We start from the raw sequence: 16,798 nt of genomic DNA on the forward strand, positions 1-16,798 counted from the left end.
TTAGTTGTCCCCAACTGTTTGATATTTTGTATTGTTTGTTCTGCCTGCATTTGTAAAATGCATATTTTAAAAATCGTTAAATGCAAAGTTGTAATTTTAGTTACGTAGATTATATTACCCAAATTTGAAATCGATCGGACAAAATTTATAACACAAACTTTTCATTTGAAAAAATGAATAAATATTAAAACCCCAATAATTCAAGCTCCAACACAAATTTCGAAAAACCGAGTATGCAGTTTTGTTTGTATTCTTTTATAGATTATAAAAACCAAATTTAAAGTTGATCGATTCAGAAATGCAGAATTTTCAAACAAACTTTGGAGCTACTTTTCCCCCCTTTGGAGCTCGAATTTTCCAAAATCCCTTCTTAGTGCGCATCTACACCATGATAGGATACTTGAGCCCAGTTTTCAGTTTCCTAGCTTTTACCGTTTGGGCTGTGGGGTGTTGATTGTGTTTCAATTTTTCCACGGAAAACCCCCCCTTTTTCATGCCCCAGGAAAAATGGTGAAAAACCAAGTATACAGTTTTTCTTGTATTCTTTTTGAGAGTATACAAACTAAGTTTGAAGTTAATTGGATGAAAATTGTAGATTTTTCATACAAACGTTGGAGCCCGTTTTCCCCCCTTTGGCGTTCGAATTTTCCAAAACCGCTTCTTAGTGCTCACCTACACCACTGAAGACAACATGTATCCAATTTTCAGCCTCCTAGCTCTAACCGTTTGGGCTGTGCGTTGATTGCACATAGCTTTTCGTTTACCGAATTTTCCACCGGAAAATCATTATTATTCAGGCCGCAGGAAAAATATTGAAAATCCAAGTATACAGTTTTTTTTTGTATTCTTTGTGAGAGTATACAAACTAAGTTTGAAGTTAATCGGATGAAAATTGTAGATTTTTCATACAAACGTTGGAGCCCGTTTTCCCCCCTTTGGCGTTCGAATTTTCCGAAACCCCTTCTTAGTGCTCACTTTCACTATAAGAGGGATCTTGTGTCCAAATTTCAGCTTCCTAGCTCTTACCGTTTGGGCTGTGCGTTGATTGCCAATCAGTCAGTCAGTCAGTCAGTCAGTCAGTCAGTCAGGACAAACTGTTTTATATATATAGAGATGAATATTTGATTAGCGTCACAAGTCATAAAGTAATTTTCTTTCGAAATAAGAGTTTGAAATGCTAAGGAAATTTTCTTTACTCGTCTAACCTGAATTGGAGCACTGAATTGGGTACGTACATTATTAGCATAAGACATATACAGATATCGAACTTAATCTGCCTATTTCTGTATAGAAAATAGATGTGAAAGGATAAACAACGTGTAGGAATCCAGAGTAGGAACAAAATCAAATAGTTACCCAATGTATTCAGAATAAGCGCGAACAAGGTCTAGCAGATCTAATTGCTTTAGAGTGGACATAAACAAACTAATGACTCAACTGTAATCAATCAACTGTAACATGGTATATTAAAGTTACTCTCAACCCAAATCAGACAATGTTTAAACAGCACGCACATCGCGTCCTATTCGTCGAAGACAAAGTTTTCATATGATATAATGGAAGCTTATACAGAACACTAAAGTCAAAACGAATTCTTTTTCTAAAAATCGACAATAAACCTCAATCACTTTTTCGAAACACTCTACAAAACTATTTGCTATTTGTTTATATTTTTTTAAGCAAAAGTAACTGTAATTTTTAAAAATTATCAAATGAAAAAGTAATTATAGGGATTTATTAATAAAGTTTTACTCATAAAACTGTTCAACTCATGTTCAACTGTTCCAGCTATAAGAAACGCTATTGTAAGAAAAGCCAATAGTAGAGTACTTTGAATATTTTTTGCGTGCATTTTGTTTTTCTATTATTTATGTGTTTGTGCCCCAAGTTGTGGCACGTAGCGAGATTTTCTGACTGCCTAACCCATTGGCCCGCTTGCCCTCCCTTGCTCTGCCCTTGCCCCGCCCAGCATAGACTAAGGCCTAAACCCATTCTGCTTGGGTCGGTTCTGTTCTTTTCTCACTTTTCGGACCGTCATGTGCTGCCTGGACCCGAAAAATGCTGCAACGGCTTATCGTCAGTGTCCCTGTTGTGTTATTGTTGCTGCCGTTGTTGTTATTGTCATCAGTGTTGTTGTCTTATGGTTATGTACTATACGAGTATGCCTCTGTTTGTGTGTGTGTGTGTGCCGCAGCCATGTGGCAGTTTATGAAAACTGCAGCAATTGTTGGCTTTCGTTTCGTTTGGCGCTTGCAAGTACCCTGGAGTGCAATGTCCTTGTTTATGCGCTGACACTCGTTGCTATTGCTTTAGCTGTTGTTGTTGTAGTTGTTGTTGCTGTTGCTGTTGATGCGGCTCCCTACTTGGGCTGTTTTTGTTTTCGCTGTCATTGTTGTTGTCCCACTTGATTGAATTGTGCGCTTGATGTGGCTGTGGCTTGGGCTGTTGACGCTACCCTTGCCGGTTGTCCTTGTTGTTACATATTTTCCACACACACACACATTCATATACTTATGTATGTATATGTATATGTGCTTGTCGTTAGCAACACAGTCGCCAAACTTTAATTAACTTTTCTGGCCAATTTTCTAAACACCTGTTTTTTTTCCTCCGACTGATTTCGTCTGGCCAGGACATTTAACCTGGAGCTGTGGCACATGTCGAAAGGTTAAGTTGTGGTCGCAGCAAATGCGGCAAAAACTAATTCAACATCCACTTTAAATAACCCACACAGACACAGACATACACACACACACACACACGCCCACATCCACACTCATGTTGTGTGCTTGTATGTATGATTTTTCTTTGAACTCTCGAGTGACTTTAAATGGCAACGACTTTTGGCAGCTGTGAGCTAACGGTATTACGTGTGACAGCTGGCGTCACTGCGGTTTATGTTAAAAAGGCAAAACTCGGCTCACAACACACTCACACACACAAACACAAACATATACAAGTGAACAGCCGCCACCACACACATGTACGCGTCTGTATCTGTGCACACAAATTTATGTTTATGTTAACAGAGTGTAGCCATTCAAGTGGCAAACCAAAACAAGTCAAGCAGTCAGTCAGACTGGCAGCCAAAATGACAGTCCGAGGGGCAGGCAGGGCGGGAGGAGGATAAGTGGGCAGGCAACACGTGCTCCATCCCCAAAGTGTATGCAGTCATGTGCACAATGCCATAAACGTTGTAAGCGAGCGCGAGCTTAGAGATAACAGAACAACAAGCGAACACCGCCGATGCTCATCCAAATGATAATGACAATGTTGCTGATGATAATGATGATGATGAGGACTATGCTGATTATATCAAATAACATTACACTGACCAAAATTATACTTTCAATACCAAATCTCAAATATGCAAGCACATGGAAAGAGTTATCCAGAAGGTGCTTCTTTTTAAGTGCAATTCTAGTTGACTACAAAATCATGAAAATAGAAATAAATAAATAAACCGACTAACAACTCACCCTAATTAAGTAGTCCCAGGTAGCTAGTAAGGACTAAGGAAATGTTTAAAAATGTTTACAAATAATAAGAGGGTTTATATTTTCTTTTGTTAACAACAACACCTGGCTTATAATTTATTATTATTTTTGGGAACATTTTAGCGCCAACTTAACTTGAAAATGAAAGATTATGCAAAAGTTTTTTGCAAATTTTATGAAACACTAGCCGTAGGTATTGAAGTCGTATTAAAATAAAATCGAATGAATAGTTTACTTTAACATAGCGAGAATGCAAACAAAACAGAAAGCACTTGCATTATATTGACGTTATTCCATAATGATAACGAATTGTTCAGACTTCCCACAGATATTTCAAATGTCATAAGACACAAAGATCTTTTCCCGAACAACCTTTGACCGGGATACCTCATAACCTTTTTACTGTTCTGTTTCGCCACTGAATCAATTTTATACGAAAATATCATATTTATTGTATAAATCGAATCGAAGTGTACTACACTTTATATATCAAGGTAATTGAAAAACTACACATGTATAATATACATTGAACGAATTTATTTACATATATTTAGAGTGGTGCAATATTTACCTAAACTTGATACTACTTAGAAATTAGCTTCGGACAAAACTAATTATGCCTACATATGTACTTAGAAATCTTTAACCAGTTTTATAGGAAATGCCTTTCTAAATTTTTTGGAAATTCGAGTATATTTAATGAAACAACAAAGTCGTGATCGAACCAAAAATGAATTTATATAATCAATTACATATTAAATACTGAAACTCAATCTAATTAGTTTTATTCCCCTTCTTCCTTTGGCTTATTGGGTGGTACCTCTTCGCCCTCCCCCTCCTCCTCCAATAGGAAGGAGCTGCGCTGGGACTCCTGCTGCGATTCACGTGCACGCTTCATAAAAGCCGCATACTCGTTAAACGTCAAATTAATATCGAATGGAGTGCGTCTGAAGATATATGGCGGTGTATAATTGTTCTGTATGGGCCAGTAATTGCCATCGTCATCGGTGGTGAAGGGCACCTGCCCATATAAATCGGAAAATTGTCGAAGTGTATTATAAAATCGGGTCGAGGCTAGCACCAGTTCTATACGCTGAATTTCAGGCAACAATTTGCGATATATTTCCACGGGCAAATTATCCATAATACCCGAGTCAACAGCCTTAGGGGTACTGCTATCAGATAATTGTGAATCATCGGTCGATTCAGTTGTGCTCTCCGTTTTGTCAGACTCGGAGGACTCGACCGGTGCTGGCTCCATGCTCTCCGCCACCATGCGGCATATAGTAAATAGCTTATCCTTAATGATCTTGTGCTGCTTACCCATCAGATATTCGTCATTGGGCGTAGAAGTGGGAAACTTCTCATTTATATAGGCACCAGGAATTCGACGTGCAATTATCTCTTTCGTGTATAGCTGTATTGAAATAGAAATAAAAATATATACACGAATTATTTTAGTTTTAGAAAACCTATACTCAAAAGATGACAGATTTCAAATTTATAGCGATTTCGAAACATTAGAATAATGCATTTTGCATTTTTGTAATAAGGTGCTGATTTCTAAACAATTTCTTCCCCTTTCTTTCTTAATAAACATTGTAATTGAAATTACGAAAGATAAGAGATAAAGATCAATAATCTTGTAAAACTTTACCTCCTTAATGTAATCCTCTACAAGAAAAACGCGATTATCGCGCCAGAACTCATCGATGGTCAGTAATAGGTCTCGACAGAAAAGTCCCATCATATCCTCGCTGCCCTCCAGCATTAGCATGCTGTACTCTCCCATGTACAGAAACAAACCGCACATGGGATCTGGTGTGAACATTTTACGCAGACAATTGTCGTGCAATGCTTCTAGGTGTTCCTTAAAAACTATGAAAAAGTCTTTGGGCTCTTCGATCATATCTACCGAAGGTTGTTGTGGTGGCTCTTCTGATGGTGCCTCTGGTTCGTCGGAATCACCCACATCGAAGCGAAATGTTTGTGTTAGAACCTCTTCGTCATCCTTATTTGGCCGTTGTACCTCAACTTCTGCATTCTGCTGCTCTGTTTCGCCACCGTCTGCTGTATCTGGTGATGATAATCGTGTTTCGCCTTCCCCTTCAACGTTTTGATTCGCTTCGGCTGCTTCCTCGACCTCAGCTTCATGTTCTTCGGTTTCCGGCTTTTCCGTATCTGCTCCCACGACTTCCTCTCCATTATCGTCTATCGTACTACCTGTGCCCGCAGTGCCCGCAGTGCCCGCCGTGTCCCCTGTACCAACCGTACCCACAGTGGCAGTAGTCGCAACTGTTCCTCCCGATATAAGACTAAAACGTGTTTCACCCAGGGGCGCATTCTTGGCCAACACATAGATGCGCTGATAGAACACCGATGTTTCCATATCCTGGAGTTCCTCATCCACATAGTCCACCAAAGATTTGCGCACTGTGAACCCTTTCTCGCGTTTCAGGGTGAAGCAGGAATGGCGAGTCAGACGATTAGCCCGGGTTTGGCGCTGACGCGGCGCCACCGAGGGGTGCTTCATCATGGTACCGTATGAAGACATCTTGCTGGTTTTGTTCGGAACTCGGAGCTCTGCTGCAAATGAGTTTCAGCTAGTTTGTTTCGTTTCTAAGAAATTTCAAGTGTGCGTAGCAACGAAATAAAATGGTTGCTAGGTTATAAAACATAAATATTGATTATTAACAGAACTCAAGTGGTAGCCTAGTTAAAGTTCGGAATGCTAGGAATGTCCATGACATGCAAGTATAACATAAAATTATACAAAAAATAGACTTTTAATACGAAAGTCACTTCTTGTGGTTTTTAAAATTATTTCTCGAGCGCAAAAGGGTAAGTGAATTCTAGCAATTATAATTGCAAGAATTCCATCAAAGGATGGGAGCATTGTACATTTTTCCCCATTCATCGGTCAAATTTTCCATAGCCAACAGTTTGAATTATTATAATTATTCCTTGCTCGATCTTAAGATCATTTCCTGAAAAATAATTTTTAGAGCCCCTTTTAAATAAGTATATCGACAAGTTAAACTATTTTTGGAGGAAGTAAACAAAGTGGATTATCCAGATTAAACTTTTAGGTTTTTCAATGAGAATTTGAATCAAACATAGTACTTATAATAAAGATCATTTTGGAATAAGTATCTTTAGCAGCGAATGTAGTTTTATCTAAATCGCTCGTTAACTGCAGTTCAATTTATGTTTTGCTTCTGCACTTAAGAAAATTATTTTCCTGAGCATTTTCGCGCAGTGTAATCAGAAAACATTGTTATCTACATATGCACACATACTCAGAAATACATACTATACGAGCATATGTTTTTGTGTGTGTACATATACGGCTTCGCTTCAATTATTATCATTTACTAGAAATCCAAGAGCTGTCTGCCGCTTAGCTGCCGCCTTTCAGCAACTTAATTTATTCATGGCACATTTATGAGCATAGTGATTGTAACTTCACCTTCAACCAGACAACGGCGCAACCAGCTGGAGCGAGGCGATCAAGCAACAACAACCAGCAACAAAGCTGAAACTTCTTCATCAGACAAAGTATGAAGGCCGTAAGCGGTAAATGGTAAACGAAAAGGAGGCAGCAGCAGCAGCAGCCACAGTTGCTCTCAACAATTTGAAACACTTGGGCATACAATATGTTAAAATGATAATGAGAGAAAATTGTTTTTCGAGTTTCTCCCCAGGTGTTTCGTAACACAAAGGCCACAATTTGCTTCAAAGCCGACTGCTGCAAGCGTAGAGTTAAGTTCCTGGGCGCCCGGTTGGGCTTCCTTGTCGTACATCTTGGGCATATCTGCTCGTCGTATACAATTTAGTTTATTGACTTGAAAGTGGCTAAGCAATTTGTGTAAATGTGTCCTGTTCCTCCTGTTTTCCTCATCTCGCCTCCAAATACTTTTGCAATTACACAATTGTTTTTTAGAAAATAACCTTAAAACATTTAACGCTTTAAGTTCTCGCGCATTTTCACTTTTCATTTGGTCCGCTGTCGGTTTCAGTTTCATTTTCACTTCTCGTTGTCTCGCTTGCGATGCAAATATATTCAAATGTCCTGCCACTACCATGCTTGTTGGATGTTGCCGTTAGCTGCTGGAAATGTCGGCAAGCCGCCACTCCCATTTGGCGTAGCTGCCTGCGCTGATTGCACTGAAGTTCTTAGTCAATATTTGCCAATTTCAATGAAATGAGAATTTGACATGCAAGCAAACATGGCGACAAACTGGGGAGACAGGCAGGCTGGGCAGAAAGACTTGGATGCATGCAAATGGTTACATGCCAACAGAATGACAGACTAACCGGTTTGCCAAGGTTGGTCGAATGGGTAGGGAGATGATATGTATGGACAAGCGAAGGTAAATTAATTGTGATGTGTTTGCAATGACTTTTTTATGTTCCCGGCATGTTTACAATCGATTGATGAGCTACTAAGACGCATACTAAAACATGAGACAGCAGCAGGATGCCAGTACCGAAGATGAAATTCGAAATTAATTCGTTTCAAATGCTCAATATTCATGTTTTCTTTGTTTTTAAAGAGAAATTATTCAATACAGTCTGAATTCGGTCAAAACGAAATGGAAATTAATGAACATTGTTTCTGATTCAGAAATACTATCAAAATATTACATTTTATAAGTGCGCAATATTTTCAAAAGTTCAACAATCATTTTCATTTTCACAGAACTGCTTTCTGTAGCATTGTTATGTATAATTTAACTTGTCGAGCTAGAATTCAGTGCATCGTTTTAAATTTCAATAGAAAAATAAGTACCGCATAAATCGATGACTATCACATATCTCTCATAGAATTTTTATATTAAAATATTTTGTATTTATATTCAAAAAGGCAAATGGTCCGCACAAGGTTATACAAGAAAAATAGTTGCCCCCTCATTGCACATACTGTTTATTGCAACAAATATTTGGGCCAAAATGTATACAATTAGTGGGTTGGGTGTCAAATTTTAATCCATTAAAATTAAATCGAATGCAAAGTTCCAATTACTTAAACGAAACTAAACAAAAGCCAAAAACAACTACAAAAACAAATTTCGTGCAATCACCACTACATACGAATATATAACCATTCGACTACAAATATATAGAATTATATATAGAGAAAGTCGTGGCTACCTCTTATCTTTATGAATACTAGATTATACATTTAAGAACGGGGGGTTATCCAACTTATAAAGTGATTGAAAGTTTATTGTTATCGCTGATGGATTATTAATCAAATTCATATGGAAAGTGTAGTCAGTACATATATACAAACATTTATGACTATGAAAATTAACTAGAACTCAACTAAACTATTATTAACCAAACGAAAACACGATTTAAGATCAATTAAAAATATATCTCATAGTGGTTGAACCTCAATATTTTAATTTCTGTTCCATTGTTTTTTATTGCAGAGCTTTTAGTTTTTTCTAAACCTTTAGTTTTACTTAATTAAGTAGCTTATAGTACTTTTTAGACGAATTAGGGGAAAATCAAACTTCCTGCTTAATTTGGTAAATCTTTTCATAATCAAGGAGTTTTTCTTATCAAGGGAAATAATAAAATGACCCTCTCGCTTTTGAATATTTCTTACTAAGCCATGTTATTATTTACTCGACCTGTCAAACCGCTTTAGTTGTCACAATTTCCAAGTCAATTATTATCTCTTTGTGGAGTCTAATCAGCTGGTGATAAGTAAAGTGTGTACGCCGCATGTAGAGGCCTGCAGTTGCAAGATAGATAAGCAATGCCTCACTCACAGCTCTTTAATCGCACCAAGTGCAGTAAAAGTGTCAGTCTCAGATGTGCGGCGTTTGAAAAATGAACGCACCAATAACTGCAGCTTTAGGAGGCCGCGTAAGTTGAAGCAATACATACATAAGTAGCAGTACTTATATTCTAAATACACATGTACGTGTATGTCATACGTTCAATTCTTTACAGACTAGGGCGCAGGAGTTGCAACAACGCATGAAAAAGCTGACGCAGCAATTAAACTTCAACTACTATTTAGATGCTGAACCTGAGAGGAAGCAGACACAGCATATACAGCCTGAAGGAATGGTCCTGCTAATTATAAAATCAAAATTGTAAAACTGCAATTCAATGCAATTAAATTTCCAATGTTAGACAATAATTTTGGCTTTGGCGACTACAAAGTTTTAATTAAATGATGTGTGCACGCAGAGACCAAACCACAGGCAATTGCACAGGTTACCAAAGTTTGTGGTCAATATAACTTTTAGCCATGAAATTGCAATGGCTAATGCATTGGCATTGGTATTGGTATTGGCGTTGGCATCTTGTGGCCAGAAATTGATTGCCTAATGGCCACCCACGCAACTTTAATCAATTAAAGCCATTAGATTCTGGTGTCGAACGCTTGTAGCGACAACTTTGGTCATTAGTTTCACTTCTTTGCAGCATTTCTTTAAAATCAACCATCCTACAATGCCAACTCGAAATGAATATAAATGACTTCCTTTTACTAATTAGAGCCGAGCGAAGGCACTGGGCCAAGGAGAACATCTGCAAGGGGCGCATGGCAGCTCAAATTGTTAGCCTGTTAACCCTCGTGCTTTGGCGCGTACTTCTAATTAATTGCCTGACCGCTAACTAGAGAAATGGACAGCCTCAAAAATTGAGCGAAAATCAATAGAGACTTAAGCCATGTGGTCATACTTTAGGGTCCGAGTCTCACCGCCCTGACAACTTAATTATGCTTTTTATTTATGCGCCAGCATGCGCGTCACAATTAGAAATACAAACAAACACAATACGCGGTAGCATCCTTTTGAGAGGACAATACATAATTTTATTGTTTCGCCAATGTAAGCAAATTCGTGGCTAAAACTTTTGTTTGGCATTTTATGCTTTCATTTCTGTTGTTGTTAATATTGCCAGAGAATAAATAAAGTTATTTGATTATGAAACAGCAGTGGGAACTGAAGCCGTACCAAATGAATTCAATTGCCTGTCAATGCTTCGCTGCGCAGACAAATCATAAACATTTCATAAAGGAACCAATATGCGTGCTTTATGGAAAGATTCCTAGGGCATAACTTCCTCCTCCAGAATGAAAGTGGTCAGTCAAGCACACAAGCTTCATGTTCATGTAGCTGAACAATACGAGCAGCTACCGATTCATACATATTGTATGCTCGTACATAAGAAACCACGAGCTTGCCTTCAATTGTGCGAAAAAGTAACATATTCTGCTATTGTATGTCGCCAGTTGACCCTTTCTGTATACCCTTCCCTTTGAGTTGGCGGGTTCGTTGCGTTACACAAGAAAGTTTGTAACCCATTGAAGGAGCGATGCTGTTTGTTAATTAATAAAAATAATTAATATACATACAAGTCTCTACTACTAGCGACCTATGAAGATTACTTCATATATATTAAAGAATATGTAATAGAATCGATTGGTTCCAACAAGGAAATAAGCAAGAAGTTAGGTGTCTGTTGGTAATATTTGGTAACTTTGGCCAACAAGTTAGGTGCAAATACTAAACAAAGAACAAACAATAGAAATTCTTTTGGAATTAATATTCATAGCTAATTAAAAAATCGTAATGTCCCTACAAGCTGAGGAACGAGAGAGAAATCGATGTACTTTATCATTTAGCTCAGACAGAAATTATTCCATTTATTACATTTGTTTCATTAACAATATTGCATTTGTTTTGTGAGAGAAGTTGGTGAATAGAGTATAGGTTCGTCGCAGGCCTACAAGTACACAGTGTATAAAAATGTTGAATGTCTTCTTGTGGCATTCCAAAATGGCATATCAGTGGAATGTGTGAACATCGCATAACATTCTGCGAATTTTTGTTAACAAAAGCAACAGCTAACAAAGTCAGCCAAGCACACCTAAGGAACTATAAACTTTTCCGAAGCTTAAGGCAACAGTACAATGAAAAAAAGGAATTGTGTTAAAAGGTTGCATTGAGTTCAAGCAACTTTATTTTATTTTAAATAAAAATCGAACTAATAATCTAAACAGCTATCAACGTTTTCTAAAGGCCTAATGATAGCAAATTGTATCTGTAAATTTTAGGTTGAATAAAAATACATATACGAGTATAATCAAAAACAAAAATCAAAAGTGTACCAATGTCAACCTAAAGAAAAACGAACTAAATTTATTTTATAAAGACTGGAAAGAGCCATCAAATTTATCTGAATGCCTTCTCACTACACGATTATTTTGAACAAAAAAATGTGCCTTGCAAACATTTATTGTTGAACATACTTATTGTCAAACTATTCCGCGCAATTCCCTAATTTTATTTAAATCTGGAATACTTATTCGTATGTATAGCAACGGTCGATGAACAATTTATAGTTCAACGTTGATAATAAATTTAAATAACGCCTTTTTTCAAACTGAACAATATTTAGTGTCCCATATAGCAACAATAATAAAACGAGCGATTTCACCTTTGATCGCTTATAAATAAATACTAACGACATAACCTCGACCAACATAAAAATAATGATTGTTTCTGAACTTTGTAGTGTTTGTGTTGATTAAAGTAAAAATAACATACAAGCAAGCTCAAACAATACAAAAAAATCAAACAATTAAATTACACGCTGGCAAAACAAAATGGAATCCAAAGTGAACTCAATTTGCTAACATCTAAATCATTTTTAATTTGAACAACAACAACAGCCGAAAGAAGGGTAGAGGTGGCTGCAACAAAAAGGAACTGTTGTATAAATTTATAACAATAACACAAATGCAACAACGTGACCGGACACACACACTCACACATACTCGAACATGTAGGAGCGAGTATAAGTATAGCCCAGTAGAATTTGTCTTCGCATGTCTCTCTCCAAAGAAGCGAAGATATTATTGTGAATTCATTAATGAACATCTAGTTCACAATAAAATGGTTCAAATATATACTAGATTATTGCAATATACAGTGCCTAAAAGACTTTGTCTGTTTGGTTATTGATTCCGTTTCGATCGAATTCGATTCCCACTGATTTCTTAAAATTAAATGCATTATTCTACCTCTTTATATAAATAAATATTAATCCTAGTTAAAATATACCAATTCTATCAACAGCTGATCAACACATTAATTGCTGTGAAAACAAACAAACGATATTGAAAAAATTAGGTCAAACCATCGAAATCATTAACACTATTATTTTTATTTTCAGAAAATAATTTTGGCAATGGTTATATTTTAAAGCTATAGACCGCCTTTAAACAAATGGATAAGAAAAGTCTACGTACTAGGCTTAAATGTTATCGGTGCTCATACGCACGGACATACAGACCTTTATTTATACTTTAGTTATTCATTGGTCCCTTCGACAACAGAAACATTAATATTAAAACAAGAAAGGAATGCTAAAGTCGACCAGGCTCAACTTTTAAATACCCTGTACCACCCCACAAAAAAGAAATTAAATTAATTAATAAATTTAATTAAATTAATTAACTAAATTAATTTAATTAATTAAATATAAAATATTCCATGCATGCATACATACATTTACATTTACATCAGAATCGTGCCTTATGCGTGTTTGTGTACTTGTTCATATGTATGTATGTGTGCATTGGGCCTGGTTATATGGCTATAACTTTCTTTCCGATCATTCTATCATAATGCAACTTGGTATACGGATATATAATTACTAATGTGACTACCAAATTTTAGTTCAAAATTCCAAGAATTACGGGAGGTATAGAAAATCGTTAATAGGGGGGGGGGAGTGGGGGGGGTGGATCAGAAAAAATGAACAAACTCGTCCTTTCTCGGTCTCAGGAGAATCTGTATACCAAGTTTGGTTATTCTAGCTCTTATACTTTCGGAGATCCTTGCGTTCATACAGACAGACGGACAGACAGACGGACAGACGGACATGGCTATATCGACTCGGCTTGTCATGCTGATCAAGAATATATATACTTTGTGGGGTCTACCAAGCCTCCTTCTGTGTGTTCCATGTACACTCGCACAAAACTAATATACCCTTTTACCCTTTGGGTACAGGGTATAACAAATCCTGAAAAAAAGCTTTTACTGAGCTGATAACCAAATTTTTCGAAATAAAATTAAACTTAAACATCCTACTGGGTAGTCATCAAATAAACAAATACATGCATAAATAACAGACAACAGTGCCGCGCACAGTCGGGAGCAGAGGCAGCGACGGTGCACAAAAGCAACAAGGACAACAACAACGTCAGCAAAAACAGCAACAACAACAACGTTAGCAACAACAATGCTATGCATGCACCGTTACACGCTGCTGCACAATTATTCAAATCCACGAGCCATGAGACTGCGAACTGATGTGAGTTGGCAACAATGTGTGCGCGTGTGTGCATGGCCGTAGTGAGGGGGGTGCAAAGCGGGCAGCTGATTTTATCGAAACCTGAGGCAATATATATTAATGCGACTAATTTTATAACCTAAAAATGGTTTTGGTTTAACAGTTCAGAAAATGCAGTTTCAGTTCTGAACTGTCAAAACAAAATAATTTAAGATTTCTTTATCTGCCACAACTTTCATTTGATAACTGCCCCGACCCCAGTTACGGCTCCCATTCCATGTTAGCTTGTAAAAAAATTCTATACAACTGAGACGCATGCGAATTTTTTTTAGAAAATTAACAAGAGTTAAATTGATTTTCAAACTGAGAGCAGAACCCATTAGAAAAATTACATATTTTTCCGTTTGCACGCCTCTTTATTTAGATTTCAATAATTTTAAAGTATGTACACGTATATATATACAAATTTATCATTTGTGTAAGAAAAGATAATTTCAAATTGTTCAATTTTACACTCTCGATGTCGCACGGGACCAACTTTATATTAGTTCCACGATCCCAAATCTTCTCATTTTTATTTTATTTATATATTTTTTAACAAGATTTTTTACATTTTATTGCATTTGAAATTTTAAAATTTCATTATCTTGAATTTCATAGGGTGAAAGGCTATACTAGTTTTGTGCGCATGTATGTAACACACAGATGGAAGCGTGGTAGACCCCACAAAGTATATATATTCTTGATCAGGGTGACAAGCCATGTCGATATAGCCATGTCCGTCCGTCCGTCTGTATGAGCGCAAGGATCTCAGAAGGTACAAGAGCTAGAATAACCAAACTCGGTATCCAGATTCCAATAAGCCCTAGGCAGGTCAAGTTTATTTTTTTATTCTGATACACCACCCCCCACTCCTCAATTCGTGGTTTTTTTTATAACTTCCGTAATTCTTGGAATTTTAAAACTTTTTTTCAATTTTGGTAGTTACATCCAGTTAGTGCTTATGTGTCTATGTGCCAAGTTTCATCATGATAAGTCAATTCTGAAGAAAGTTATAGCTATAAATAAAATCGCTGCTCATGCGCTGCCTGCAGCTCTGCCAGCAGCGCTGCCCGCAGCTGTTGTTGTTTTTGCTGTTTTGGTTCAACTTTGTGCTGCATACATACACGCATATAAACACGCAGAGACACGATTCTGATGTAAATGTATGCTGTTAAAACTGAACAAAAATTCTTCTTCTAATTGAATTTAATTACTTAATTAATTAATTCACTTTTTTTAATAATTTAATTTAAAAAAAAAATTTTTTTACCTTTTTTGTGGAGAGTACAGGCTATTTTACTGTCGGCTGTAGCGTTCGCTCTTTTTTCATTTTTTCATGTGTTTTTTGTATAGTGCAAATAATTTGATAGTAAAAAATCGGCCAAAAAAATCTTGCGCCCCCCTGGAATAAAACCTGGCTATGCCCATGCGTGTGTGGTACTGTGTGTGTGTGTGTGTGTGTGTCTATGTATGCATGTGTGTGTGTGTGTGTGTGTGTGGGAGGGCGCAGGTTAGGCGTGGCTTTTGCACCGCTCACATGGCAAACTTTTGCAGTCACATTTCGGGCTGGTTTCCATTCTCTCTATTTGTCGCAATAACAATGCAATTTAAATTTCTATAAAACAAAAAATAACAATTTTTTACTCTTTATTTTAATTACTTTGACTTTTCAAGCGCTTTGTCGGAATTTTTTGTAAATTACTTTTTGTGTTTCAAATGTAAAAAGGAATACCCTCCTCAGAGTCTCTTACAGGAGCAGGATTTCGAGTTCGGTGACGAGTATGGGACTTGCAATTACATCTTAAGGCTTAAGAACGAATTAATTAATTTATCAATCATGATTTAAGCACGAAATAAAAAAGTTGAAAGCAGTTCATTGGTGATTAAAGGTTTTCACGGACTTATTTTGAACAATAAAATTAAATTAATTTAAAAAAGGATTCCATTAAAATATAAATAATGAAAGCCATAACTTTTTGCCTATACACTCAATTTTGTATTTAAAATATTTTTTTACTATAATTAAAATCGCAACTAATCACGGATTTGTATTATAAAAAAATGTAATTTATGATGGAAAGATATTGAAAATATAGATGCATAAAGTAATATATATAGTATATATATAATATATACATATAATATGGAAGATCCAGTTCCTGGCACATTATGCCTGCGCTCAGTTTTTCTTTGTGTGAAGAAGTTTTTATTGGTCTTTTAATTCAATTTTTTACAAAAGATGGGCAACCAGGGCGTCTTTTTCTTTTTCTCGATATGCTAATTTTGGCTAACTCTTCATTAGAAAGGTGACAATGTTGCGATATTTATTCTTAATGATAGTAATTTTCGTCTAGTATAACAATTGAATCAAAGTCGAAACTCACTTGTGTTATTTGCTTAATAGAAATCGCAAAATTTTTTATGCCTGAATATGATCAGCTCAATTATTATTTAAATAGAAATAATGGTACTTAATTAGGATCACTGCTTTACTATACATTACTGCTTTAGGAGAGAATAAGGGATAAAGGAAGCCGCAGGTTAGTAAGGTATGTATATTGTTTTTCTGACCTTACTGGTCTAAGAGAAAGTTTTCTATATGGATTTTAATCCATTTCATTATATGTCTTGTGCCTCATTTCAACAAGCACGTTTACTATCAATTAATCTTAAATGTAAAACCACTTATATAGGAAATACCACATATAAATTTTAGCTTCTATATATCTAGGTAAAACAACTAGTCAATATAATATAAATGAGTTTTTGCCTTTTTATTTACGAGAAGCGCATAGAACAGCTTGTGTAACGGAAACGTGATTGATGAACACTTTTATCACTATTTGTAGCATTTATATTGAGCAAGAGCAACCAATGACAATTACATACCATTTTAATTTGTAAAAGCGTCGTTACAATTGGATTGCACA

General features: G+C 36.3%; 1 protein-coding gene across 2 annotated transcripts; it reads right to left on the reverse strand.

Moving 5' to 3' along the window:
• Nucleotides 1-4,213: 4,213 nt before the first annotated feature.
• On the reverse strand, nucleotides 4,214-6,099 carry LOC115622970. 2 transcript variants are annotated; one of them, XM_030517121.1, is made up of 3 exons: nucleotides 5,413-6,099; nucleotides 5,155-5,367; nucleotides 4,214-4,914 (listed from the first exon to the last, which is right to left on the reverse strand). In XM_030517121.1, exons 1-3 carry the CDS (start codon nucleotides 6,049-6,051, stop codon nucleotides 4,282-4,284), a joined length of 1,485 nt encoding a protein of 494 aa, XP_030372981.1. In that variant the 5' UTR covers nucleotides 6,052-6,099; the 3' UTR covers nucleotides 4,214-4,281. The 2 variants fall into 2 exon arrangements, with proteins under 2 accessions (XP_030372981.1, XP_030372980.1); XM_030517120.1 differs by having other exon boundaries at nucleotides 5,155-6,099.
• Nucleotides 6,100-16,798: the final 10,699 nt, after the last annotated feature.

This window comes from Scaptodrosophila lebanonensis, unplaced genomic scaffold (genome assembly GCF_003285725.1).
Source record: "Scaptodrosophila lebanonensis strain 11010-0011.00,11010-0021.00 unplaced genomic scaffold, SlebRS2 tig00000043-arrow-pilon, whole genome shotgun sequence".
Lineage (NCBI taxonomy): Eukaryota > Metazoa > Arthropoda > Insecta > Diptera > Drosophilidae > Scaptodrosophila > Scaptodrosophila lebanonensis.

Coding starts and splice junctions, on each gene's coding strand:
- LOC115622970 (XM_030517120.1), bottom strand. CDS start 6,051: ATGTCTTCATACGGTACCATGATGAAGCACCCCTCGGTGGCGCCGCGT. Junction 4,915..5,154: donor TAGAGGATTACATTAAGGAG/GTAAAGTTTTAC, acceptor ATTTCAATACAG/CTATACACGAAAGAGATAAT.